The sequence below is a fragment of the Musca domestica genome, unplaced genomic scaffold, assembly GCF_030504385.1.
Source record: "Musca domestica strain aabys unplaced genomic scaffold, Musca_domestica.polishedcontigs.V.1.1 162, whole genome shotgun sequence".
NCBI classification, from domain to species: Eukaryota; Metazoa; Arthropoda; class Insecta; order Diptera; family Muscidae; genus Musca; species Musca domestica.
The window spans coordinates 932371-955013 of record NW_026712223.1 but is presented as its reverse complement, the minus strand read 5'-3'; the positions used below and the strand labels follow the sequence as shown (position 1 = coordinate 955013).

The 22643-nt window shown below is 34.2% G+C and overlaps 1 protein-coding gene across 1 annotated transcript; it reads left to right on the top strand.

The window, feature by feature from the left end:
- Positions 1–5105: 5105 nt before the first annotated feature.
- On the top strand, positions 5106–21565 carry LOC101892841 (chitin deacetylase 1). Its single transcript, XM_005180460.4, has 5 exons — positions 5106–6005; positions 10643–10812; positions 12042–12291; positions 18997–19315; positions 19793–21565. Exons 1-5 carry the CDS (start codon positions 5954–5956, stop codon positions 20619–20621), a joined length of 1620 nt encoding a protein of 539 aa, XP_005180517.1. The 5' UTR covers positions 5106–5953; the 3' UTR covers positions 20622–21565.
- Positions 21566–22643: the final 1078 nt, after the last annotated feature.

The window sequence follows — 22643 nt, the reverse complement described above, 5'->3', positions numbered from 1 at the left end:
CGAGCATCCAACCATCCATCCATCTACCGAATATGCCAAGTAACAATCGCCAAGAAAACAAAGACCAAAAATAGGTTTTTTTTCTATTTTTATGGCCATTGGGCCAAAAACACAAAAGAGCGAAAACTAAAACTTGAATAGGCCAGAATAACACTGAGGCTAACAACAACAAAATACAATAACAACAGGTAACACCAAATCAAGAAATGATGAGAATAATGACGAACTACAAAGACCGGCTGACTGTCTGATTAAATGGCAGACAAACGAACAGACAGACAGACAGACTGTCTTTTGATTGACAATATTTATGTCTGTCTGAGGTTAAATCGCCAACAAAGTAAACAAAACTAAAACCCCCAACCACCAAATGCGATCGTCGCCGTCACAGCGAGGTGTAATAAAAATCGCCTTCAGCCAAACATCTTCGATGAGTGGGCACAACGTCAACCACAGAGGCTACTCACATGGATGCAACACCACACGAATAGATGGGTTACAGGTGCATTTTCGTTGACCACCGAACAAAGCCACAGCCAATTGTCCAATAACTTATTACCAGTCATCCTAATCATGAAACAAACAAACAAACAAACAGACAAACAAAAAAGCCATTGACAAGTGCCAGCTTGTGGTTGTGTATTTTTCTTAAATGGTATCAATTAAATTTTAGAAAAATAATAAACTTTTTTCTATCGCCATGACCATTTGCAATGCAAGTACTTGAGTTTGGGATTTGATTTATCTCTTTGTTGGATATAAGTTCGATTAAAGGTTACATTTTCTATAAAAGGGATTGAGTACAAAATGTGTCAGGTGACAAAGAATTTTGAAAATATCATAGAAATTCCAAAAATAAGAATTAAAAGTTTTGTTTTAGCCCTCCACCGCACTTTAAAATTTCATATCTATAGGAGATTTATAAAAAAAAAATATTTAATGCATAGAAACTCTAGGCGAAGACCTGGAAATATCTTGTAGTTGGGGTTTATAGGGACACATAAGAGGATTTCTCTTTATTGAGGGCGTGTAGATGGTCTTGTTTCATAGAAGACCTTTGGAACATTTTCAATATGAGCCAATCATAAATATCTGAGCGGAATTTTATTCCCACACAAAACATTTAATAATTTTTTCTCCAAAGACCATTCCTCGAATCATGAATAATTGAGGAGAAATAATTTGTGAGGTTGGCAACGCTAATGGGTCTTTTATGTACCTTGTGTAACCTATTTCTTGTGAAACTGGTGCAAATTTTGGATGCTTTGGTTAAAAACATGTAAAAAAGCTGTAAGTTCAGTCGGGCCTAACTTTTAATACCCCCCATCATTTGGAACGAATTTGGCAATTTTCAAATAAAATAAAATCTGTTAAAAATTCTGCTAAAATCTTTAAAATGCCGAATGTAGCCATTATATTAGGGTCTATACGACGACGTGGACCTGCATAGGCAACATTTGTCAAATACGAAACTTGAAAAAATCAATGAATAATTTAAAAATACCGAATATAGGGGGGGAGGGGGTGGGTACTATTATATGGGGGTTACACCAAAACCTGACAATTTTCTGTCGTAGGCTGTAATATCCATTACGAACTCTAAATACCAAATTTAAATCAATATCGGTGAATAATGTCGCTAAAATCAGCAAAATACCGAATATCGGGAGGTACCGTATGGGAGCTATACGAAGACGTGGACCTGCACTGACAATTTTCTGTCATAGGTTGTAGTATAGTACAAATCACGAAAATACCGAAAATAGGGTAGATGGCAAGATTTAAGCAAATCTGAAGCTGAAAATTAAGACCTATTTAAGGATTTTTTCAAACAAGAGTGACTCAGGAGTGTACACCAAACAAAACAAAAGAGTGAAGTGTAGACTCCGCAAAAATCTCACACGCTTCCAACAATCCTGCTCGTGAGCAAGTTTCGCTCTGTGCTCTGGTAAAACCTACTAATTTTGTGGTCAAAAAGTAGCTTTCTTGTCCGATCGTATGTATGCCTACAATCATGCTTTGAATTTTAAATGTCTTTTGTCAGATGATCTTTCCGTACAGGGACGGATTATCTGAAAAAGGTGGGGGTAGATAACTCTGTAAGGTCTTTTGTGTTCAGAAGAAAATTATGGTCAATTAGATGTCTTTGCCTAACAGAAGGCTTTGAGAAAGTCTTCTATGTTTTAGAAAATATTTAGAATTGTACCTAAGGAAGTCCTCCGAGCGGCCTTATGTATATCAAGCTCTTAACGAAGGCTAAACCTTCGTATAAATCTCTTCTAACAAAAGTCTTAAATCTGGGTGGCGGCCTTTACACCACAGAACTGCCAAAACCCGGACATTGCATATTTTTTTCGAAGATGTCTTAATAATTACAGTCACTTCGGCTGGAAAATATGTCTAGAACTTTTCGAATTTTTGTTTAATATTTTGTTGTTGCAAAATGGTCAGGCTTATCCCTTTATTGTTGTTTTTATAAAAACAACGTTTGTTTATTAGTGGAGAACGATGGTAATGTTTACCAGGGGGTAAGGCAGGGAATACCTAGGTTTCGGAAAGAGCCACCAATCCTCATCAGTTCCCTTGTTTTTGTCTGGGATATTCTCCCCAGAAGTTATTTTAAAAATAACTTCTGTAAAACTATTTATCATCCATCAAAAGCCAAAATTTCAAATTAGAGTATTTATTTTTGCAAATCGAATCTAAAACCTCCAATATACTGAACATCGGGATGCTGCTTCAAAAAGAGGATGTATCAGATATTTATGATATTTATTATGGGTCTAAAACCTCTAAAATTCCTAAAATCGGAAGATACAGTTATTAGAGCCTATATCAAATAGTGAATCTCTTATACACATTGAGAGTCCGAAGTGTCAAATTTCAGCTCAATCAGTTGGATATTCTAGTTCAAACATCGTAAAAAGCCTGAATCTGGTGCTAACGTCATATTGAAGCTATAAGCCAGAGTTAACCGATAAATAACTTTTTCCAATGGCCAACAACGTTGATTTCAAACAAGTAAAAAACATTAAGTTCGTCCGGGCCGAACTTTTAATATCCTCCACCTTAGGGTAAAGGAAACATTAGAACCCATTATGACCCACAAATACCAATATTTAGACATAATCGTGGGAAAATGTGGCAAAAATAATCAAAAAACCGAATATCTAGAGGTACCGTTATATGGGTACTATACCAAAACGTTGACCTATACATCTCATTTTCAATACCAATCATCCCAGACAAATAATATGGGCCGTATCGTGATTTCAACAGCCAGACGGACAGACAGACGAACATCGTTAAATCGACTTAGAATTTTATGCTGATTATGAATATATATATACTTTATGAGATCTACGACAAAGAATGACAAAGTTAATATACCCTTCTTTCCAAGGAGGATGGTATAAAAACAGATCAACTGACCGATAAATAAATCGACTTATATTATGTTTAAAATAATTTTGTCAGGCTTAACCTCCTTTATGAGGATTTGTTTGGCGTATGAAGTTAGAATTTTAAATCCAATGAGTTTATCAAATCTTGTGCCAATCAGAAATATTTGTGGTTAAAGTGGCCGCAGACGAATACACCTTCCATTTTTTTAGTGAAGGATATCATAAAATTTAATGGGTGGATTTGTAAATATGGCTCTTTCGTCTTTTAATTTTAAAATCTAAAAAAGAGGCCAATTTTTAAACAATTTTCAAGGTTGATAAGCTATTGGCCGTTTTTTTTTCGATCATAAAAAAACTATCAACTTTAAAAAAGTTCACACCTTAGACGAACTAAAAAATTAATAAATAATATTTTAATGACCATATAAAATAATATGATTGCTCCACCAATGATGCATTTGCATATGAAAATAAATTTGGCTCCGATGGTGGCGATGTGTGAAGATTCTCTTCAAACCAAATGTCTCTTCTTCTTCATTTGATCAAAAAAAAAAGAAAGAAAAAAAGTGTCAAAAATTGTGGCACACTTTTATGGCTAACAACAAAAAATGGAACGAAACAAACAAATCTACAAAAATGATAAGAAAACAACAACAACTACGACGACGACAACGTTTCAGAAAAAAAACAACAACACACATAAATTGTTGAGGATTTATTTAAAATCAAGGTCGTCTTATAAAACCAACTAGTTTTATTTCTTTTTTTTTTTTGGTTTTTTATTTCGATTATTATTTGATGATGACAAACATGTTGGCAGTTTTGATTGTTGTTGTTGCTGCTGCTGCTGTGGTTATTGGTGTGGTGGTAATGGCTGATGATGATGATGCTGCTGCTGCTGCTGCCACCATCCCTGATGATATCAATTATGATGCTATTGATTGTATTAAGCTTTTTTTAAGATTTATTTTATTTAATTGTTTTCTTATTAGAACCTTATTTATGTGGAGCAATTAGAGGAGATTAATGTTTATTTTTTACCTCCCATGGAAGATCTATAAATGGCTGGAAAATATTACCTATTCTGTTCCTTATTATTTCATTGCTAGTTTATGGTGGGCCATTACACATTTACGTGGCGCGCTGTTGTTGCCGTTAACGAGTTTAGCAGCAACAACCCACAACAATAACAACAATAGCGACCACGGCTACGAAGAAGAAGAAGAAGCACACAAAAATGCCACCTCATTTAATTGGTTTTTGGCTTGTCTCTCTCACATTACAAGTGTGATCAATGTTTTCTGCTACCAAAAACCACAAAGCTTTGGTGGCTGGGCATTGATTGCACAAAGAAGAAATTATAAAACAAAAGACTTAAGAGACAAACTTTATGGGAATTACTTAATCGCCAACGTCAACGTCGTCGTCGACGCCAACTCCAACACACCAACAAAACTCACCACAAAAGTGGTTTTGCGGTTGTTTGTCTCACCTGTGCCTTTGTATGGGTGTGAGCAAATCTCAGGGGCTCAATGCCCCTACTTTTGAGCCCCAACTCACCTCTATGCGTTGTGTTAGCCAAGAGAGCCGCCCATAGATCACCACTTTTTACCCCCTCACCCGCAAGGCTTGCATTTGATTATAAAACCCTGCTGACGTGCGCAAGGCGCTCTCTCGTGTTCTGAGGCACGTCGCGTTATGTAGTTTTTTGTGAAACCGAACCAACAAGTGTCGTTCTGCTTCTTCAAGCGAAAAACCCATTAAACAATTTTTATAACCTTATCAAATCCGAATTTGAATAAAGCCATAAAATCGGGCTGCGAACAACAAAAAACAAGCTGCCCATGTTATTTCGGTTAAATTTGCATTTTTCTAACGCAACATAAGTCCGAGACAGAAACTGGCTGCAACCTCCCTCTCCGTCTCCTCATCCATCTCCTCAGCGATCTCCAACGAAACCGAGGCGGACAAACAACTTCAATTGCCAGCATTCGTTGTGTGTTGCGCGTGCTCTTTTCGTACTCTCTCGCTTACTCTTGCGTTGAGCAAGTCGCCAAAGCTTTTCGACTCGTATTCCCACCACCACCATCGCCACCGTCCATCTGTGTGTTCGTGTGTGTGAACGCTGCCGCCAAGTATTTCACCTCAACACTATTGTTGTATTGTGCTTTAGCTGGTGTTTTTGCATACGACTCCGACTTTTTGTAATAAAAGAAGAAGAAAATCGGTTTTGGCTCTTTAACTTTTAAAAGAAGTTCGAGAAATTTTACTGTGCTGCGTTTGAAAGTGTCAGTGTAAATGAAACATTGATACCGATCGGAAGGACAAATTGCAGCTGGTGCGCTTGTGCTGAAGATCATTGTTTCTTTATTCCACTAATAAGAAATTTTGATATTTTTTAAGAAAAAATCAAAATAGAAAAAATAATTACATATAAGTTATAGTGCAAATATATATTTCAATAAATATATATACAGTTCAAGTGTTAACTTAGACCAAAAAACCAAACAAAAAACCCCAGATTTAAGAAAATCAACATTCCACACAAAATGGCAAAACTTTTTGTGGTTTTTGCCGTTTTAGCCGTTGCTGTTACAGCTGGTAAGTAAAGTGTTGTAATTTTGTATTTTTTTTATAAAAAAAAATTATATTAAAAAATAGACATTTTTGGATATTTGTAGAGAAAAAATGTAAAAATTATATAAGTCCTAAAATTTGTAAGCAATATGCAAACCTGTTTGTTATTTCTTTTAATATGGCTATTTATTTCGCAAGAAATTACAATCTGGCAATTGTGAGGCAAGTTTGAGGTACTTTTTTCCTGAGGTTAGTTACACAAATTTCACGCTAAATTTAAAGTGATGGAAATTTTTGAGGTGAAAAATCGATATTCTTATAGAAAAATAATTCACAAAGTAATTTCATTTTGTCTTAAAATATAATCAAGTGCTGAAATATGAAATAAAGGGGAATTCATTCCATTTATTTTTATATTTAAAAAATGTTAAAATAAAAATCTAAATTTTCATAAAAAAATGGCCAAAATAAGTCAAATTTTTAAAAATATATACTTGATAAAATATATTTAGAGGAATCATTTATTTATATAGCAAAAAAATAAATTTATAAAATTTATTTAAATTTATAAAATTTATTTTTCAATGAAAAATTAGGGACATTTTAGTTTATAATGGTAAAAACTATTATATGAAGATTTCTAGAAAAATTTTAAAAAGATTGAAAATTAATTTTTAATTTCTTGTGAAAAAAGGAAAGACGTCACTAAAATTTTTTAGCGCCACCTAATGCAGATTTCCTATTTTAAGAACAAGGTTTTTCAAAGGATCAAACGTTTTTTCAAAGGAAATACTGATTTTTTATAAAAACATTCGACATTTGGATAAGAAAAGTCTTAACAAACATATTGAAATAAATATAGAAGCCCATTAGAAATATTCGGGTCATCATATTCCATTTTGGAGCCAGGAAAGGGCTTTTAAAAAATCAACAAATTTTTCCCCAAAATTTCCGCAAAAAAATACTTGACTAGCAAGCCTTCTTGAGGAGCTGCGACCCCAAACATCTGTTGCTAGATAAGGTTACAATGTCAAAGCGAATGTACGTTTTCAAGTCCCCCATTCGAGTGGTAACACCAAACCCAAACAATTCCTTGATATGGCGTATACCAGGCCTAAAGGACTCGGAGAGGTATGCCATACATGACAATCCCTAACATCTAAGTCTTCTGGCTCCAAATTATTGATTCCAATTGCTATTCTTTCAATTAAAAGAAATATAACACTTTCAGCGCAATTGACATTTTTTGTGGGAACGCTTTTTGTTTATGATTGAACTTTTCACAATCTCTCTTTCAATTCATTCCTTGATATTGCGTATATCAGGCCTAAAAGACTCGTAGAGGTATGCCATCCACGACAATCCATTTCATTTACATCTTCTGGTTCCAAATTGTTGATTCCAATTGCTATACTTTTAATTAAAAGAAATATAACAATTGGTATTTTTTTGTGGGAACGCATTTTGTTGAAGGTTGTACTTTTTACAATCCCTCTTTCAATTAAAAGAAATATAACATTTATATAGCAATTTACATTTTTTTAGTGGGAACGCTTTTTGTTAAAGGTTGAACTTCTTACAATCTCTCTTTCAATTACTTTCATTTACAAAATCCACATTATTAACGGAAAGACTGAATTTAAAGCACAAAAAAGAGTCCATTACATTCCCCCTAGAGAGTTGGGAGCAACATTCAATGCCTTAGCCCAACAACAACTTGAAATAAAAAGGAATGGTAGACAACCTTGGTACGCCACCAAAAAGGACTCGACAAGCAACAGCCATGGCACAACTGGGATGATTTTGGCCTTACAGTACAGGGAGACAGGGCTGGCAGGCATGACAACCTAAAATGTGGTTTTGAAAACAACTTTCATTTTTTTCGCCAACGCCACAATGCACAGGCGCATAAAACACACGCACACAAATCCCAACAAAAATCATAACGTTTTTAACTAAAGGCCTAAAAGTCATATCAAAATACAACAACATTACAAAAAGATAGTTGTATATATCTTCCACTTATATGGATGTAATAATTCATATATAAAAATAAATAGATTTGTCTGCATAATCTCCAGCAATAACATCCAAATGGCTTATAGTAATTTTCTGTGGAATTACATTTACAACAACAGCAAAGAAAAAACACAAAAACCTTTGACATTTGAAATTGTAGAGCCATTGGAAAAAATAAACAAAAACAACAAGTTGTTACTTGCTATAAGCGGACCTAACAAAGCCATAGCCAACCAGCCATCATCATCTCAACACCATGTAGCTGTAAAAAAACGCTCATTCGTTCATACATCCATCAGCCACAAAGTCATGCATCATTGAAATACAACTCTCTGCTGTTGTTGTTGTTTTTGTTCTCCAATGAAAATAAATCTCCCATAAGTGGTCAAGCCAACAACTTACCTACCATTCAATAATGTCAAACGAATACGGACCAAGAGAAATAAACATGTAATGACCAATTCCCTAAGAATTCCTTACAAAGTTGGGGGTAATTAGTGAGCTATAGAAAAGCAGGGCTGGATGTGCATTACTAAGACCTTAAAAGAGATTCTGTAAGGATTTCATATTCGATAGCAATTGTGGAACACATGTATTTTGGCTAAATGTGAATAACAATAAAATAAATCATACACAGCAACAATGTCCACACTTGCATATCAGGGGTGGGAATTATTAATGACACAAATAAAGGTACTGCTTTTTTAAAAATAACTTAAGGTCCAGATACATTAAAAGCTTGAAGTCATGGCTAGGCATATTAATGTCAAATTATAATGAAAAACGACGAGAGGATTTTAGTGCGGCTCTGTAATCCCTTTATGAAATGTCACAAAACATGCCTAGTCATGACTTCAAGCTTCTTATGTACTTACACCTTTATTTCCCATTCACAATATGATCCGATACATCATTGGATTCATTTAGACATTAATATATAACAGATTTAAAGCTGAAACGATTTTCTCTTAGTTTTCTTAAATTATCAACAAATTAGAGTTTAAACATTTTGGCTAATTAAATTTTTTTAATAATAATAAATGCTTAAGAAAATCGATTTTTTAGTAATCTCTTTCTCGATTTTTCTCACCTCAATCGATATTATTGTAAAAAGAAGAAGAAAGGTAGTCTCACTCTCAGCACAAGGGTTGCCACACTAATGCGTTATTGGGGCAATTTAAAACTATCATTCCAACGCAAGATGGAACCAATTGTTTTGTTTATATAAATAAATAGACCCAAAAGAGATATTTTCAACATAAAATTAAGCTTTCTTTAGGATTTAATATCAAAATCTACTAAATAGCATTTAAATATATAAAAAAACTTAAAAGTTCTACCATTTTTATATATGAGCAAAAATGCCCAAATCATAGCTTATAAATGACATGATTGTACAGTACCTTTTCCCGCAAAAGCTAAATATCTTATCTCCCAACCCTGCAATTTAAGCACATGGCACCCGGCCAACAATCAACTGTCCGTCCATTCTTTTATACATAATAGAGCTAGAATATAAAAAATCTATATTTATAGCCAATTGCCACATGCATTTATTCGCTTTGTGAATAACTTAACGTTTTATGCAAATTTTGCTATTGGTCTCAAAAAAAAAAGCAATCGAACCAGAATCCTCCATTGAAACCAGTGGAAAGTGGTGGTGGTGGTGCTAGACAACAAAATGCGATTTGTTGCCAAGCTAATGGCCTGATTCTATTACCTGCCCAGAAAAATAAAATAAAAAATAAAACAAACATGCATTTAATTGTTTCTGGTATTTGGGTTTTTTTGTTGGCATTCTTTCTTTCTTGCTGGCTTGCTTGCTGCGCTCTGGGAAATGTCAAAGTGTTATTTGTTTTGGATACAAATTTTCAACTCAATTTCATTTAGGTGAAGGGGTGGGGTGTGTCACAGCATGGACCGAGTAATTGTTTTCATTGGCTTGGCTTTAATGATTATTATTTCTTAATTTGATAAATGGATTTTTAATTGAGCCAGGAGGTTGTAACACACATTTGTGAGGCCCAAATCAGCACACTTTGTTGTTTTGTGTTACCGTTTTTTTCACTTATTTTTTTCTTTTTCTGGTAAATATGGTCAATTGCAATGAATGTCGCCCGAACAGGAAGTTAACGTAACGTAACTTTAGTTCAAACCACGTTGTTTTGTTATTTTCTTGAATATGGGCCTGTTATGGCTGGCTAGCTAGCTGGCCGCTTACATGGCAAGGTAAGGCTGGACAAGGCCTGGCCATGTGACAGCTGGCAATTTTTTAAAGTGTTTGCCATTAGAAACCTAGTTTTCAATTAAACGCCTGTAATTTTAACATCAACAAAAGATAGTAATTATATATTTAACCTACTTTGTTTGCTCTCAAAACACATAATTATTTCAATATTTTGACATTTTTCGTAACAAAATTATCTGAATAAATAAATTTGAATATTTTACAACATTTGCTAAAATATTTTAAATATTTCACTCTTTAGTTACAAAAAAAGGCGCATTATTAAAATAAAAACATGCACATGTATTTAAAACAATATCCAAAATGTCTATTTTTAAATAAATTGTATAAATTGTTCATATATATTTGTTCTCTCTTATATCAATATTGATGGTTATTGTTTTCTCTTTTCCAGCCTCGGCTTCAAGCTATGATCGTGTCAAACGTCAAGCCAGCACTGAAGAACCCAAGAAAGAAGAATCTTTCGAAAAGGAATTGTGTAAAGACAAGGATGCCGGCGAATGGTTCCGTCTGGTAGCCGGTGAAGGCGATAACTGTCGTGATGTCATTCAATGTACCTCATCGGTGAGTAAAAAGAAGAAAAAAAAAAGAAAAAAAAAAAACAAGAAAGAAGAAAAAAAAAAGAAAAAATCCCTGAGGATGACAGAAAAAATCATTTACTCTCAATGGGGGATACAAATGTGGCTATTCGTTGCTAAGAAGTTTCATAAAGAGAACATAGTTTTTTAGAGAAAATGTGGAAATGGTCAGATAAGTTGTCTTCTATAGCTTCTTTAACTCTCAATCACATACTCTCCCTCTTTCTTTTTAACATTTTCCCCATAACAATGCAAAATTGTATTAATTATTTAGAATTATGAAATCACAGCTGATTATCATATTAGCTGTCAAAATACACTATTGTGAATGATATAACAACCCGAAAGATAAACAAACAACAAACATAAGATAAAAAAAAACTTCGATATTTAGTCTGTTTTTTTATTATTTTCACATGTTAGAGACAACAACTAAGAGAGAGAGAGACAGAGGGAAAGAGAAAATATTTATTACCTCGACACAATGATGTGGCTACATTTACCACAGCTGATCGACAGTTTAGCTGTCAAAATATATTATTGACTATAATAAAAAGGTGACAACTTGACAAATAGTAAACAAATATAAACAGATTTTGACATTTAATCTGATTTGTTGTAGTCTGTCTATAAAATATCAAAAATATTTGCCCGAAGATTTGGGTATTTCGCAGCTGTTAACCAGGCAATCTGGCAAAAATAGTCAATTCTCATAAAAGAGGTTAACCGCGCAAAAACTCTAATGTAAACATACTATTACCCTTGGTTGTTTTCATGGTAGAAGAATACAGGCGGTCGCTTCGACACAGCTGATAGGACAATAAACTGTCAAACCAATTTCGGAATTGAACATTTTTAATGAAAAATTATTCAAATTTGTAAAAATTATTTAAAAAAATGCATTTCAAAACAACTTCCGATTGGTGTCGTATAAGAAAACATATAAAAATCTACTTATATTTGAAAAAAAAAATTATAATTTTTGACATACCAAGAGTGAGGGCATCGACATGTATTCTTCTACCATGATTGGTTTGACATTAAAGAATAACTTTAGAGGAGTTTTTTTCGAAACATCCAAAAATACAAATTTAACTCACTTGGTCCATAACTTTATAAATTTTAGGCTGAATTCCGAATTCCTTTTTAATCCTTATCACATATTTTTAAAATATTTAAATTTTTAATTACATTTTCTTTTGTTCTTTTTCCTAGGGTCTCCAAGCTATTCGTTGTCCAGCCGGTTTGTATTTCGATATTGAAAAACAAACTTGCGATTGGAAAGAGTCCGTCAAGAACTGCAAATCGAAGAACAAGGAACGTCGTGTCAAGCCTTTGCTCCACACCGATGAACCTTTGTGTCAGGATGGTTTCTTGGCTTGCGGTGATGGTAACTGTATTGAACGTGGCTTGTTCTGTAACGGTGAAAAGGATTGTAGCGATGGCTCCGATGAAAACACTTGTGGTAAGTTAACACTCACTCCTCCCCCACCCATTACGAATTAAGGTCAAAAGTTATAACGCACACACATACATGCAGATTACTTCAAAATATATGTAGAAGACAACAACTGAAAAACGACTTGATTTGTAATAATTTCAAGATTTTGTTTTTTTGGTCTGAATTTTCTTGATTTCAACCACAAATGCATTGGTAATGCAATGTGATAAACCGGTATGGCGGCATAGCATAGCATGGCATGGCATGGTAAATGAATATGAGACCTAAATTTTCCACACAAAAAAAGCTCAAAAACACAGACACAAAAACAATTTCATTTTTGTTTGTGCCATAATAAGAAGAAACAAAAAACGAAAAAAAAATGAAAAACAAAAGTGAAGGAAAAGTTGTTTGCATATGCAGGTTAACATTTATTCTTTAAGGCAAAGAAAAACGAGAAACACAGCCCAGATAGACATTCACAAGTGGGACTGACTGACGTTTTATGCTTATGACTTAACTTGGATTACAAAGAAAGAAGAAGAAGGAGAAGACGACGAAGAAAAATGACATGTGAAGTAAGCCTACCTCAAAAAAACAAACTGGTATTGCCAGCATACCATTCGACATCATCTTCACTTTTTCTTTTGTTTTAAGATGAAAACACATAAAAAACAAACAGACAAACATGCTGCCTCAAAAAGCTTAACAATAAATTAACCATGTCTTCAGCATGAATATTCATTATATTGATGTTAGTATCGGTAATGGCCAAATACCGGCACCACCAACAATCCCCAGCCAAAAAACAGTCAGGTTAACCTTGCTCCCAAAACCTTTAAAATACAAATTAGCACATTTTGGGTGCTACACACAGAGATACATCAACGGAACAGACAGACGCTTAAACAAAAATTACATAATATCTAAAACAAGCTGCCAGTCGGCACGATAATCAATGAGCAATACATACAGATATATGTATGGATGTATGTTGAAAACAAAACACTGAAAAAGCCATGTGAAAAAGAAAAATGAAAGTGAAATGTTCAAAAAATCAGTGAGGAATGAGGAGTTTTTTGTATTTTTGTTTAAAAGAGTGGATGGTGAGGGGATCCTTGATATATTTTTGAATACATTCCTGGCCTCTAAGATAGGATAGAAAAAAAGATTTTTAAAATTAAAAGAATGATTTTAAAAATTAAAAGAAAGAAAGAAAAATGTGACACTTTATGACAGATTACGGCTTATCGGATTTGGAAAACCCAGAGGATTTAAACTGTCAGTTCCATTGCTTATACATCAAATAAATCTTAAAAAAAGGAAGTTAACCCGACAGAAAGGCCTCACGTAAACATAGTATTAGTTCTAAACATAGATTTCTTTTTGATAAATCAGGGTTGCCAACCCTGCAGAAAATCAATTTACTGGATTTAAAAAGTTAAGTAGATTTAAATTGTCAAATGCTTCAAAAAATCCTCATAAAGCCGACAAAAATGTAAACTTACTATTAGTTTCAAACATGGATTTTCAAATTCTTTTAATAATTATTTGTTCCCATCCCTGCAGAAAATTAATATAAAATCAGGTTTTATAAAATCAAATAAATCCTCACAAAGAAGGTTAACTCGGCAAAAAAAATCAACTGTAAACATGCCAAACATGCGCTTTCAACTCTTTGTCATAATTATGGGTTTCCATCCCTGGAAATGAAGAATACAATAGTAAACGTACTATTAATATAATAATACGTTTACACTTTACTGGTTAAAAAAAAAACAGACAAAAAACTCAAATGTAAACATGCTATAACGAAGAAATGAGAATTTTATTCCTTCTCTTCCTTCCTAGAAAATACATGGTAGAAGAATACAGGTAGTTGCATCTACCCAGCTGCTGGGACAATGAACTGTCAAACCAATTTTGAAAATGAAAATATTGAATAAAAATTATTCAAATTTATAAAAATTGTTGAAAAATGCATATGATAAAAACCTCCGATTGGTGTCGTATTAGAAATCTCATAAAAATATATTTATTCAAAAAAAAAATCATTTTAAAATTTTTGACATATCAATGTTCCCAAGCGTTGATACATCCTTCTACCATGAGAAAATAGTAGAATTATTCTTAGTTTCCAATTGGCTCATATGCGGATTTTTATATAATTAATAATAATAATTTTTATTATAATATCGCCATCTAGTTTTGACATTTGTACTACTTTCTCGGTTGACGTACTTCATGGGCAAAATCGTTCTTTCTGATTTAATTTCACATTTGGCAAATTTTAGAAGAAAACATTCAAAAATGGTGACGTATGACGCTCTTAAAAATTACTAGAAAATATTTTCTGTGTAAAAAATAGTAGCATCATTGGCAGATTTTATTTGGTTAATATGCTGAGAGCTACTGCCATCTAGTTTTGACATTTTTGACTTGTTAGGAGTTAATTTCACATTTCTCTCTCTCTCTCATTCACAATTGTATCATTGAAAAAGTGCGGGAACACAGCATATGACAAACGTTTCTTAATGTAAGAATACATAAAACGCTTTTTTGACTGGTTTAAGTTATCGGAGTTATCTTCTTCGGAAAAGAACAAAGGAGTTTAGGGCCAAAATCGAACTAAGGGTGAAAATACATAAAACTATTTTTTGACTGGCTTAAGTCATCGGCTGTCTTCTTTGAAAAAGAACAATGGAGCGTAGGGCCAAAATCGAACTAAGTCAACCTAAAACTCCTTTGTTCCTCTACGAAGAAGTCAGCCGATGACTTAAGCGATTCAAAATGGCTTTTATGTACTCTCACCTTTATTATCCCAACAATTCTTCGACTTTCGCTTCAGATTTTGGTTAATATCCCAATTTTCAAATGAATCTCCTTTTGGTCTCTCTCATTTCTGTGGAATCCAGATTGGGGACCCATGTTTCAAATACAATTCTGAAAACTTCCCCCATTTAGCATTTTCATATATACGCCACTGCCTTTCCGTTCGTTTAAATCCAACTCCACAAAACAAAATTGATGATTATGATTTTCAGTGAAGCGTTCCAACAACAATTTTAACACAAAAGGAAGCCACAACGAACTTAGCAAATGATTAAACCATTTACAAGGTGTTGCGCTTGTTGGGAAAAAATTGGATTTTCACGCTTAAAATTTGTTACAGTATTTTTTTGTGTTGCTGCTGCTGTTTTTTTTAAAAATACTTTGTTTTGGAGTTTTATTTTTTCGAGGTGGCTCAATCCATCCATCCATCTACCACCGTCGAGCAATAATTGGCATTGCGAAAAAATTAATAAGTGGCCAACACCAAACAACCAACATAAGGCACTTGGCAATAAACCATAAATTATTAAACAATTGTTGAACATAAATGCTCAATTAGTTAAAAAATAATAGCGAATAACAAAACAAATATTTATTTATAACTTTAAAATGGAATGAAAAAAAAAAACAAAATACATAAGTGGTTATTAAAAATCGATAACAAAAGCCAACAAATTCCACAACAATAATAAATTTTGGAGAAAAAAAAAAATCCCCAAATAACAAATAATAAAATTTAAAACCTCTAAATCAAAAGTGATTATTAAATTAAAGTGCTTGGGTTTTTGATTTAAAACTTCCTTTTCACACAACACATCCATTGTGATTAATGGTTTGAAAATTATAGGAAATTTTTTTAAAGATGATCTGGGCAACATATGTCAGAACATTAATTTCAAATCCAATAATTTAGCTTAATTTGTGCTTAAGGTTAAAACTCCAACTTGTTGTTCAAATGATGTCATTGCTTTTTTGTTTCTTTAAACATTCAAGTGTGAACTGAAGTAAATTCCATTAAAAGCCTGGTTGGCGGGCGATTATAAAACATTTGGTTTTATTTCTTTGACAAATTTATAATCCAACAGGTTGTGTGAGTGAGCCATTTCAATTACCCCACTTCTCTACACCTTCACTTGCTGTGACATAACATTGTCTGTTTCTTTTTTTATTTTTGACAAAAGCGTGCAATGAAATTTTAAATTTACTTCACTTCTTTTTTTTTTTGTCAAAATAATCTTCATCGAAAGCCGGGAATTGCAAAGAAACCATTAAAAGTTTCATGAAAAGTAAATTTCGTGTGTCATTCCGAAACTTGTGTCGTTTAAATAACGATCTGTTTTCGCTTGTTGTTGTTATTGTGCATTTCAAAAGATCACATTATGCCAGAGATAAGAGCTTATGTATAGCCCAAACAACCTGCATGGCATAATACATTTTTTTGGAAAAGAAAACGCCACATCAAGCCATCCTTTGTTGCGGCACAAAACGAGTCACACCTGACATGATTTGCGATTTTTTTTCTTTTTGATAAGAAATCTTTTCAAGAAAACAAATTCAGTTTTTTCAAGTGGTTATTAAAAAACTCATATGAGTCATTTTGAAAATAATTATTCAGCAAAAAGTTCTTTAAGATGAATTAAAAATGATAATACGTACCTCTTTAAATAATTTATATGCAGAAGAGAACACGGGAGATCATGAAGATTATATCACAAACTATGCGCAGTGCATGTATGACAAATGGAAAATGTCAAAAGAAATGTTTTATAATTGAAGATTTTATCGCCAGAGGAATGGAGAAAAATAAATTTAGTGCAGCCTTAATGATTTGTTTTTTGGAGAATGAATTAAGAACATTTTTCATTTCATTTTTGCTTCTTTGTAGAAAATTGACGGTATTTTGTTTTTAGGAATAAAAAGTTAAAAAAAATTTCAATAATAATAGTTTTATTCGCGTCCTGGAACGCATTTTGTTGTGGATATGCACAATTAGAGACATGCACCAACATCTAGCAAAAGCGCTCACATGTGCTACACTAAATAAAAGTCGCTCCCATATGCAATAATAACTGTCATGTAATCACCATTATGGAGACTGAAAGCAAATGACTAAAAAATAATTTAAATATTAGGCCTTAAATGCCAATATTTTACAAAAAAATATAGTTTTTTGGTTGCTGACCATTTTTTAATTCCTAATAATAAGAGAACAAAATTCCAATTGAATTTTATCGTAAAATATTTCCAATTTTATATTTTTGGTGAAGAGATGACAATTATTTTATGGAAGTTATTTGCTTAAATTATATAACATTCATATTTCTTAAGTTAAAATCCTGCCTCAATATCTTCGTATTTCAAATCAATATCAACATTTCTATAAATACATCAAATACGCTTCCCAAAAAAAGCCATTTTTCTGAAAGCACCTACCAAATAATTCACAATTAAAATTGCAAAGCACGCAAATGGCAATGTAAACACCCCACACTAAACCACACGCCACAAATCCATCCATATGGCCATCGCACAACAGAGGAAATTTACAATTGATTGTAAATTACCTCCATTTTTTTTTGCGCGCAGACATAACAAAAGAAACTTGAACTTTCGCAAAAAAAAAGAAACAACCCAACAAAAGAGAAACAAAACCTGTTGAACATAACAAATTAGAGTGATTGGCAAAATACGAAATAACAATACACGCACCCAAATGCCAAACTCCAAGTAAAAGTGCAATGTTTGCAATTCATTTACATTTGCCAATGATAATGGCGATGATGGTGATGATCCAACACAAATATTTATCTTTTCAAAAGCAAATCAATAACGAAAGGAAAGGATTTTCCACTTGACCTGAATGCCGCTCTAAAAATGTCTAACACACTTGGCAAGTTAATTAACTAACCGTTGTTTGGCTAACGGCACTTGCATGGCAAAGGAAATACATTTTGTTGTTGTTTTTGTCTTTAGTTTGGTTTTCAACGCACATGCCCGCCTAACTAACTGTCACTGGTATTTGGCCGCCAAGACATGTTAGGAATTCATAATTGATAGAAATCAAAATACAATACGCACCCATTGTTTGTAAGAGAAACAAATATAAAGAGAGAGAGGGAGGGAGGGTGGTAGAGAACCTCAATTTCGTGCTGACGGGGAGTAATGTGACAATCATTTGCCTAGTTTATTTGACGTCATTATTAATTGTTTGGAAAAATCTAATGTGGGCCACACCAAAATACACACACACCACACAGAAAGAAGAGGAGAAGAGAATAACACACCTGAGAGTTCATTACTCACTCATTGACGTTCACTCACTCACGTAATGCAAATTGCATTGTCGGCAATTAACGGTGTGAATTATTTGGGTGTAACAAAACAATGTTGGTGTTGGTGGTGGGCTGGTTGCCAATGCCCTCTGTTGGTGTTGTTGTTTTGAGGATGCACTTTTATGGCTGAGTGTCTGTTCCACAATCACGAACAGTGGCGATGATGACATGAAGAAACAAAAATTATAAAAAACACACACATAAAAATACAAGAGTTCATTGGCATTTAGTTGGAAAAATGAGCTGCAGTTTCGTTTAACACATTACCAAATGGCGGCTCTACCGTATAACGGTACAAATTCCAAAAACAAATAAAAAAACATCATCCGCTCACATGTCCATTCACCATAAAACCAAGCAGCGTACCAATGGCGATGAGATGGTCATTCATGGCATGGCTTGGCTGTTTATTTTATTTTTCCTCAACAACAAAATGCAAATAAACTTAAATTAACAAAAAGTTTAATGAACTTCTGCATCTCTGCCATTTCATGTATCTTTTTTTATTGAACACAAAATGAGGCCAACTAATAAAAAAATTTAATTATTTCTTGTATTTTTCCAGACATTGAAAACGATCCCAATCGCGCTCCTCCCTGTGACCCCACTGTCTGTGTCTTGCCCGATTGTTTCTGCTCGGAAGATGGTACCGCCATTCCCGGTGATTTGCCAGCCAAGGATGTTCCCATGATGATCACCATCACCTTCGATGATGCCATCAACAACAACAACATTGAATTGTACAAGGAAATCTTCAAGGGCCGCAAGAATCCCAACGGCTGTGACATCAAGGCCACCTACTTTGTTTCCCACAAATACACCAACTACTCGGCTGTCCAAGAAACCGCCCGCAAGGGTCATGAAATCGCTGTCCACTCCATTACGTAAGTAGAAAATAGAATTTAAGGGGCAAATACCAAAAAATACCCAAAGGGGGAAAATACCCAAATATTTATTTTGGTCGGGTTTTCAAACTAAGAAATATAAAAAAACCGAAAAACATTAAATAAATAAATGGTTAGACCCTGATTTCACTCCATGGAGTCTTTCTCTTTAACATGGTAAATTTTTACATTTTGACCATATGTGGAGCCTTTTTTGCATAAATTGCGGCAGAATCGTCACGATAGTTCATTTACGACCTGAATGTACATGTCAAGCATAGCAAAGAGAACAAATGTTTAGATTTTTGTAATACATTGCATTGACATACTCTTTTTCTCTTTCACATTCTCTTTTTTTCACACAAATGCATTTTCACCGGGTCTCTTTTTGGTCGAAAATGGTTCTCTCAAAATCTCCCTTTTTATGCCCTTTTTTAATTTCCAATTTTTTTCTCTTCCTTTCTCCCCTTTCCACAGCCACAATGACGAAGAACGTTTCTGGTCCAATGCCACCGTCGATGACTGGGCCAAGGAAATGGCCGGTATGCGTATCATTGTTGAGAAATTCTCCAACATCACCGATAACTCCGTCGTCGGTGTCCGTGCTCCCTACTTGCGTGTCGGTGGTAACAACCAATTCACCATGATGGAAGAACAGGCCTTTTTGTACGATTCCACCATCACCGCTCCCTTGTCCAACCCCCCACTATGGCCATACACCATGTACTTCCGTATGCCCCATCGTTGTCATGGTAACTTGCAGAATTGCCCCACCCGTTCTCACGCTGTCTGGGAAATGGTCATGAACGAATTGGATCGTCGTGAAGATCCCACCAACGATGAATACTTGCCCGGTTGCGCTATGGTTGACTCCTGCTCCAACATTTTGACCGGTGACCAGTTCTACAATTTCTTGAACCACAACTTCGATCGCCATTACGATCAAAATCGTGCCCCACTTGGTCTGTACTTCCACGCCGCCTGGTTGAAGAACAATCCCGAATTCTTGGATGCCTTCTTGTACTGGATCGATGAAATCTTGGCCAACCACAATGATGTCTACTTCGTTACCATGACCCAGGTCATCCAATGGATGCAGAACCCACGCACCATCAGTGAAGTCAAGAACTTCGAACCCTGGAGGGAGAAGTGCAGCGTCGAAGGCAAGCCTGCCTGCTGGGTGCCCAATGCCTGCAAGTTGACCTCCAAGGAAATTCCCGGTGAAACCATCAACTTGCAGACCTGCGTAAGATGTCCCAACAACTACCCATGGGTGAATGACCCCACCGGTGATGGTTTCTTCTAAGTCAGCTATAACTTAAAAATTCAGCCAAGCCCCACTACCCTACTATAACTACTAAGCACCATAAGACATTTTCTCTAACTTAAACAACCACTAGACCTACCTTCCCAAGAAAATGTGTTTCCCGCCCTTTCCCATTCCCAGACCCTGTCGTCTCCCCGCCCAACAATCGAACACATGCACACGTCTTTCCCGTTTCTTTTCTTTAAAAAATGAGAACATTTCTCCCAAAACAATGTCATTTGAACTTTGTAAATAATTTCCAATTTTTCGAAATCTTTTGAAACATATTTTTTTAAATTTTTTAGTTTGTTTTTTATTATTATTTTTATTATTTTTTGTTTGTTACAACAATAATATAAACATATTTTTTTATTTCTCAATTTGCAAAGACTTTTTAGTTCGGCTTTTGGCCATTGCACACATCCCCCCACCAACCCAAACCAAGGGAGGTGCGGAAGTGAGTAAATGGCCCAAAGTCAATGCTGTGTTAATTTTATTAAAAAACAAAAATAACAAAAACATGATGATAACGAGAAGTGAACAAATTTTGTTTATCAAAATACTGAATAGTAGAAGAAGAAGATGATGAAGTGAAGAAGTAAAGAAGAAGAAAAATAATGGAAAATCTAAAGAAAAATCCAAAACGAGATCGTAAATATTTTTCTTTTATTAATTTCTCTTTTGTAGAATATTATGTTATTTGTAACGTACTATATTTAAAATATTTTTATATTACATACATTCATGTTGGTATTTGTATTGTTCAATTTTTGAATGTGTGCGTGTGTGTGGGTGGTAAACCTACACGTGCCCCACACACACACATACACACGCGCACATTGAACGAAAAAGTAATAAAGAGACACGATATAATTTGTAAACATTACAACAACAAAAAACAACATACAACAATAAATAAAAAACAATAAAAATTGAAAAAAAAATCAAATTGACTTCTTTTTAATGGGGTTTATTTGGGAGTTGCTGGGGATACTTTGACATAAGACAGTAAGAAGCTTATTGGCTACCACAAGGCTTAAGAAGGCACGAAAAAAAATTATCAAGAAATTTAGAAAAAAAAATGAAATTTAATAAGAATTACACCAAAAATTAAAATATTTGATTTAAAACGGGGGATGTTCTAAAAAAACAACGGGTTTCCTTGCTCCATTTTTGGCTGAGCGGAGTGCATTGCTCTCTTTACAAGAACAAACATGAGGCTTAATCAGTAATGGACAACATTGGAGAAGAGATATTTCAGGGGAAAATTTCGATTGATTTTTTTTGTAAATTTTCTTTGCAACATCAATATTCAATTGCATAGTTCACAAATCAAGATATTAAAAAAAAATAATAACAATGCGCAAAAGTTGATTTGTTGTAAACTATACAAAAAATGAGAGAAAGTGTGATATGGTAAATGCTCTAAACAATTCAAGAGAGTGAAAAGTTATAGAGAGATGAGAAAAAATTGTAGTTGAGCGAAAACAAAGTGTGAAAAAATTAAAAAGAGATTCAAATTGGATTTTTAAGGTTATTAAAGTGCACTTAAGATCAGGTCCGAAATAGCATCAAATTTTAGAATAAATTTAGATTTCTTCGACTTAGTCACCTTTGGCACGGATTATGGCCTTCAAACGGCCAACGAAACCGTCACACGTTGCCCGAATGTTGCTCTGCGATATTTTGGCCCATTCCCGGCGAAGAGCTTGGTTGAGGTGATCAACACTTTGGTATTTTTAGTGCCAACCTTGCTTTTCAAAATACTCCAGACACAATCCAGTCCAACGGATTGGTATCCGGAGATTTTGGTGGTCATTGAGCGCCGAAAATAAAGCGAGGAACTTCATTTTGTAAACATTCTTTGGTGGCGCGTGCTGAGTGCGATGGTGCTGAGTCCTGTTGGAATGTCCAAGGTCTGCGGCCAAAATGTTTGCGTGTCCATGGCTTTAATACACCCTCCAGCGATAATATTCGCCATTTATTCTGATGCCACGGTCGATTAATACGAGCGGAGAGCGA

Bases quoted from the DNA above. Each gene is read 5' to 3' on its own strand.
- LOC101892841 (XM_005180460.4), top strand. From the start codon at position 5,954: ATGGCAAAACTTTTTGTGGTTTTTGCCGTTTTAGCCGTTGCTGTTACA. The intron at 10,813-12,041 runs GTGAGTAAAAAG...TCTTTTTCCTAG, and splicing joins TCATTCAATGTACCTCATCG to GGTCTCCAAGCTATTCGTTG. The intron at 12,292-18,996 runs GTAAGTTAACAC...GTATTTTTCCAG, and splicing joins CTCCGATGAAAACACTTGTG to ACATTGAAAACGATCCCAAT.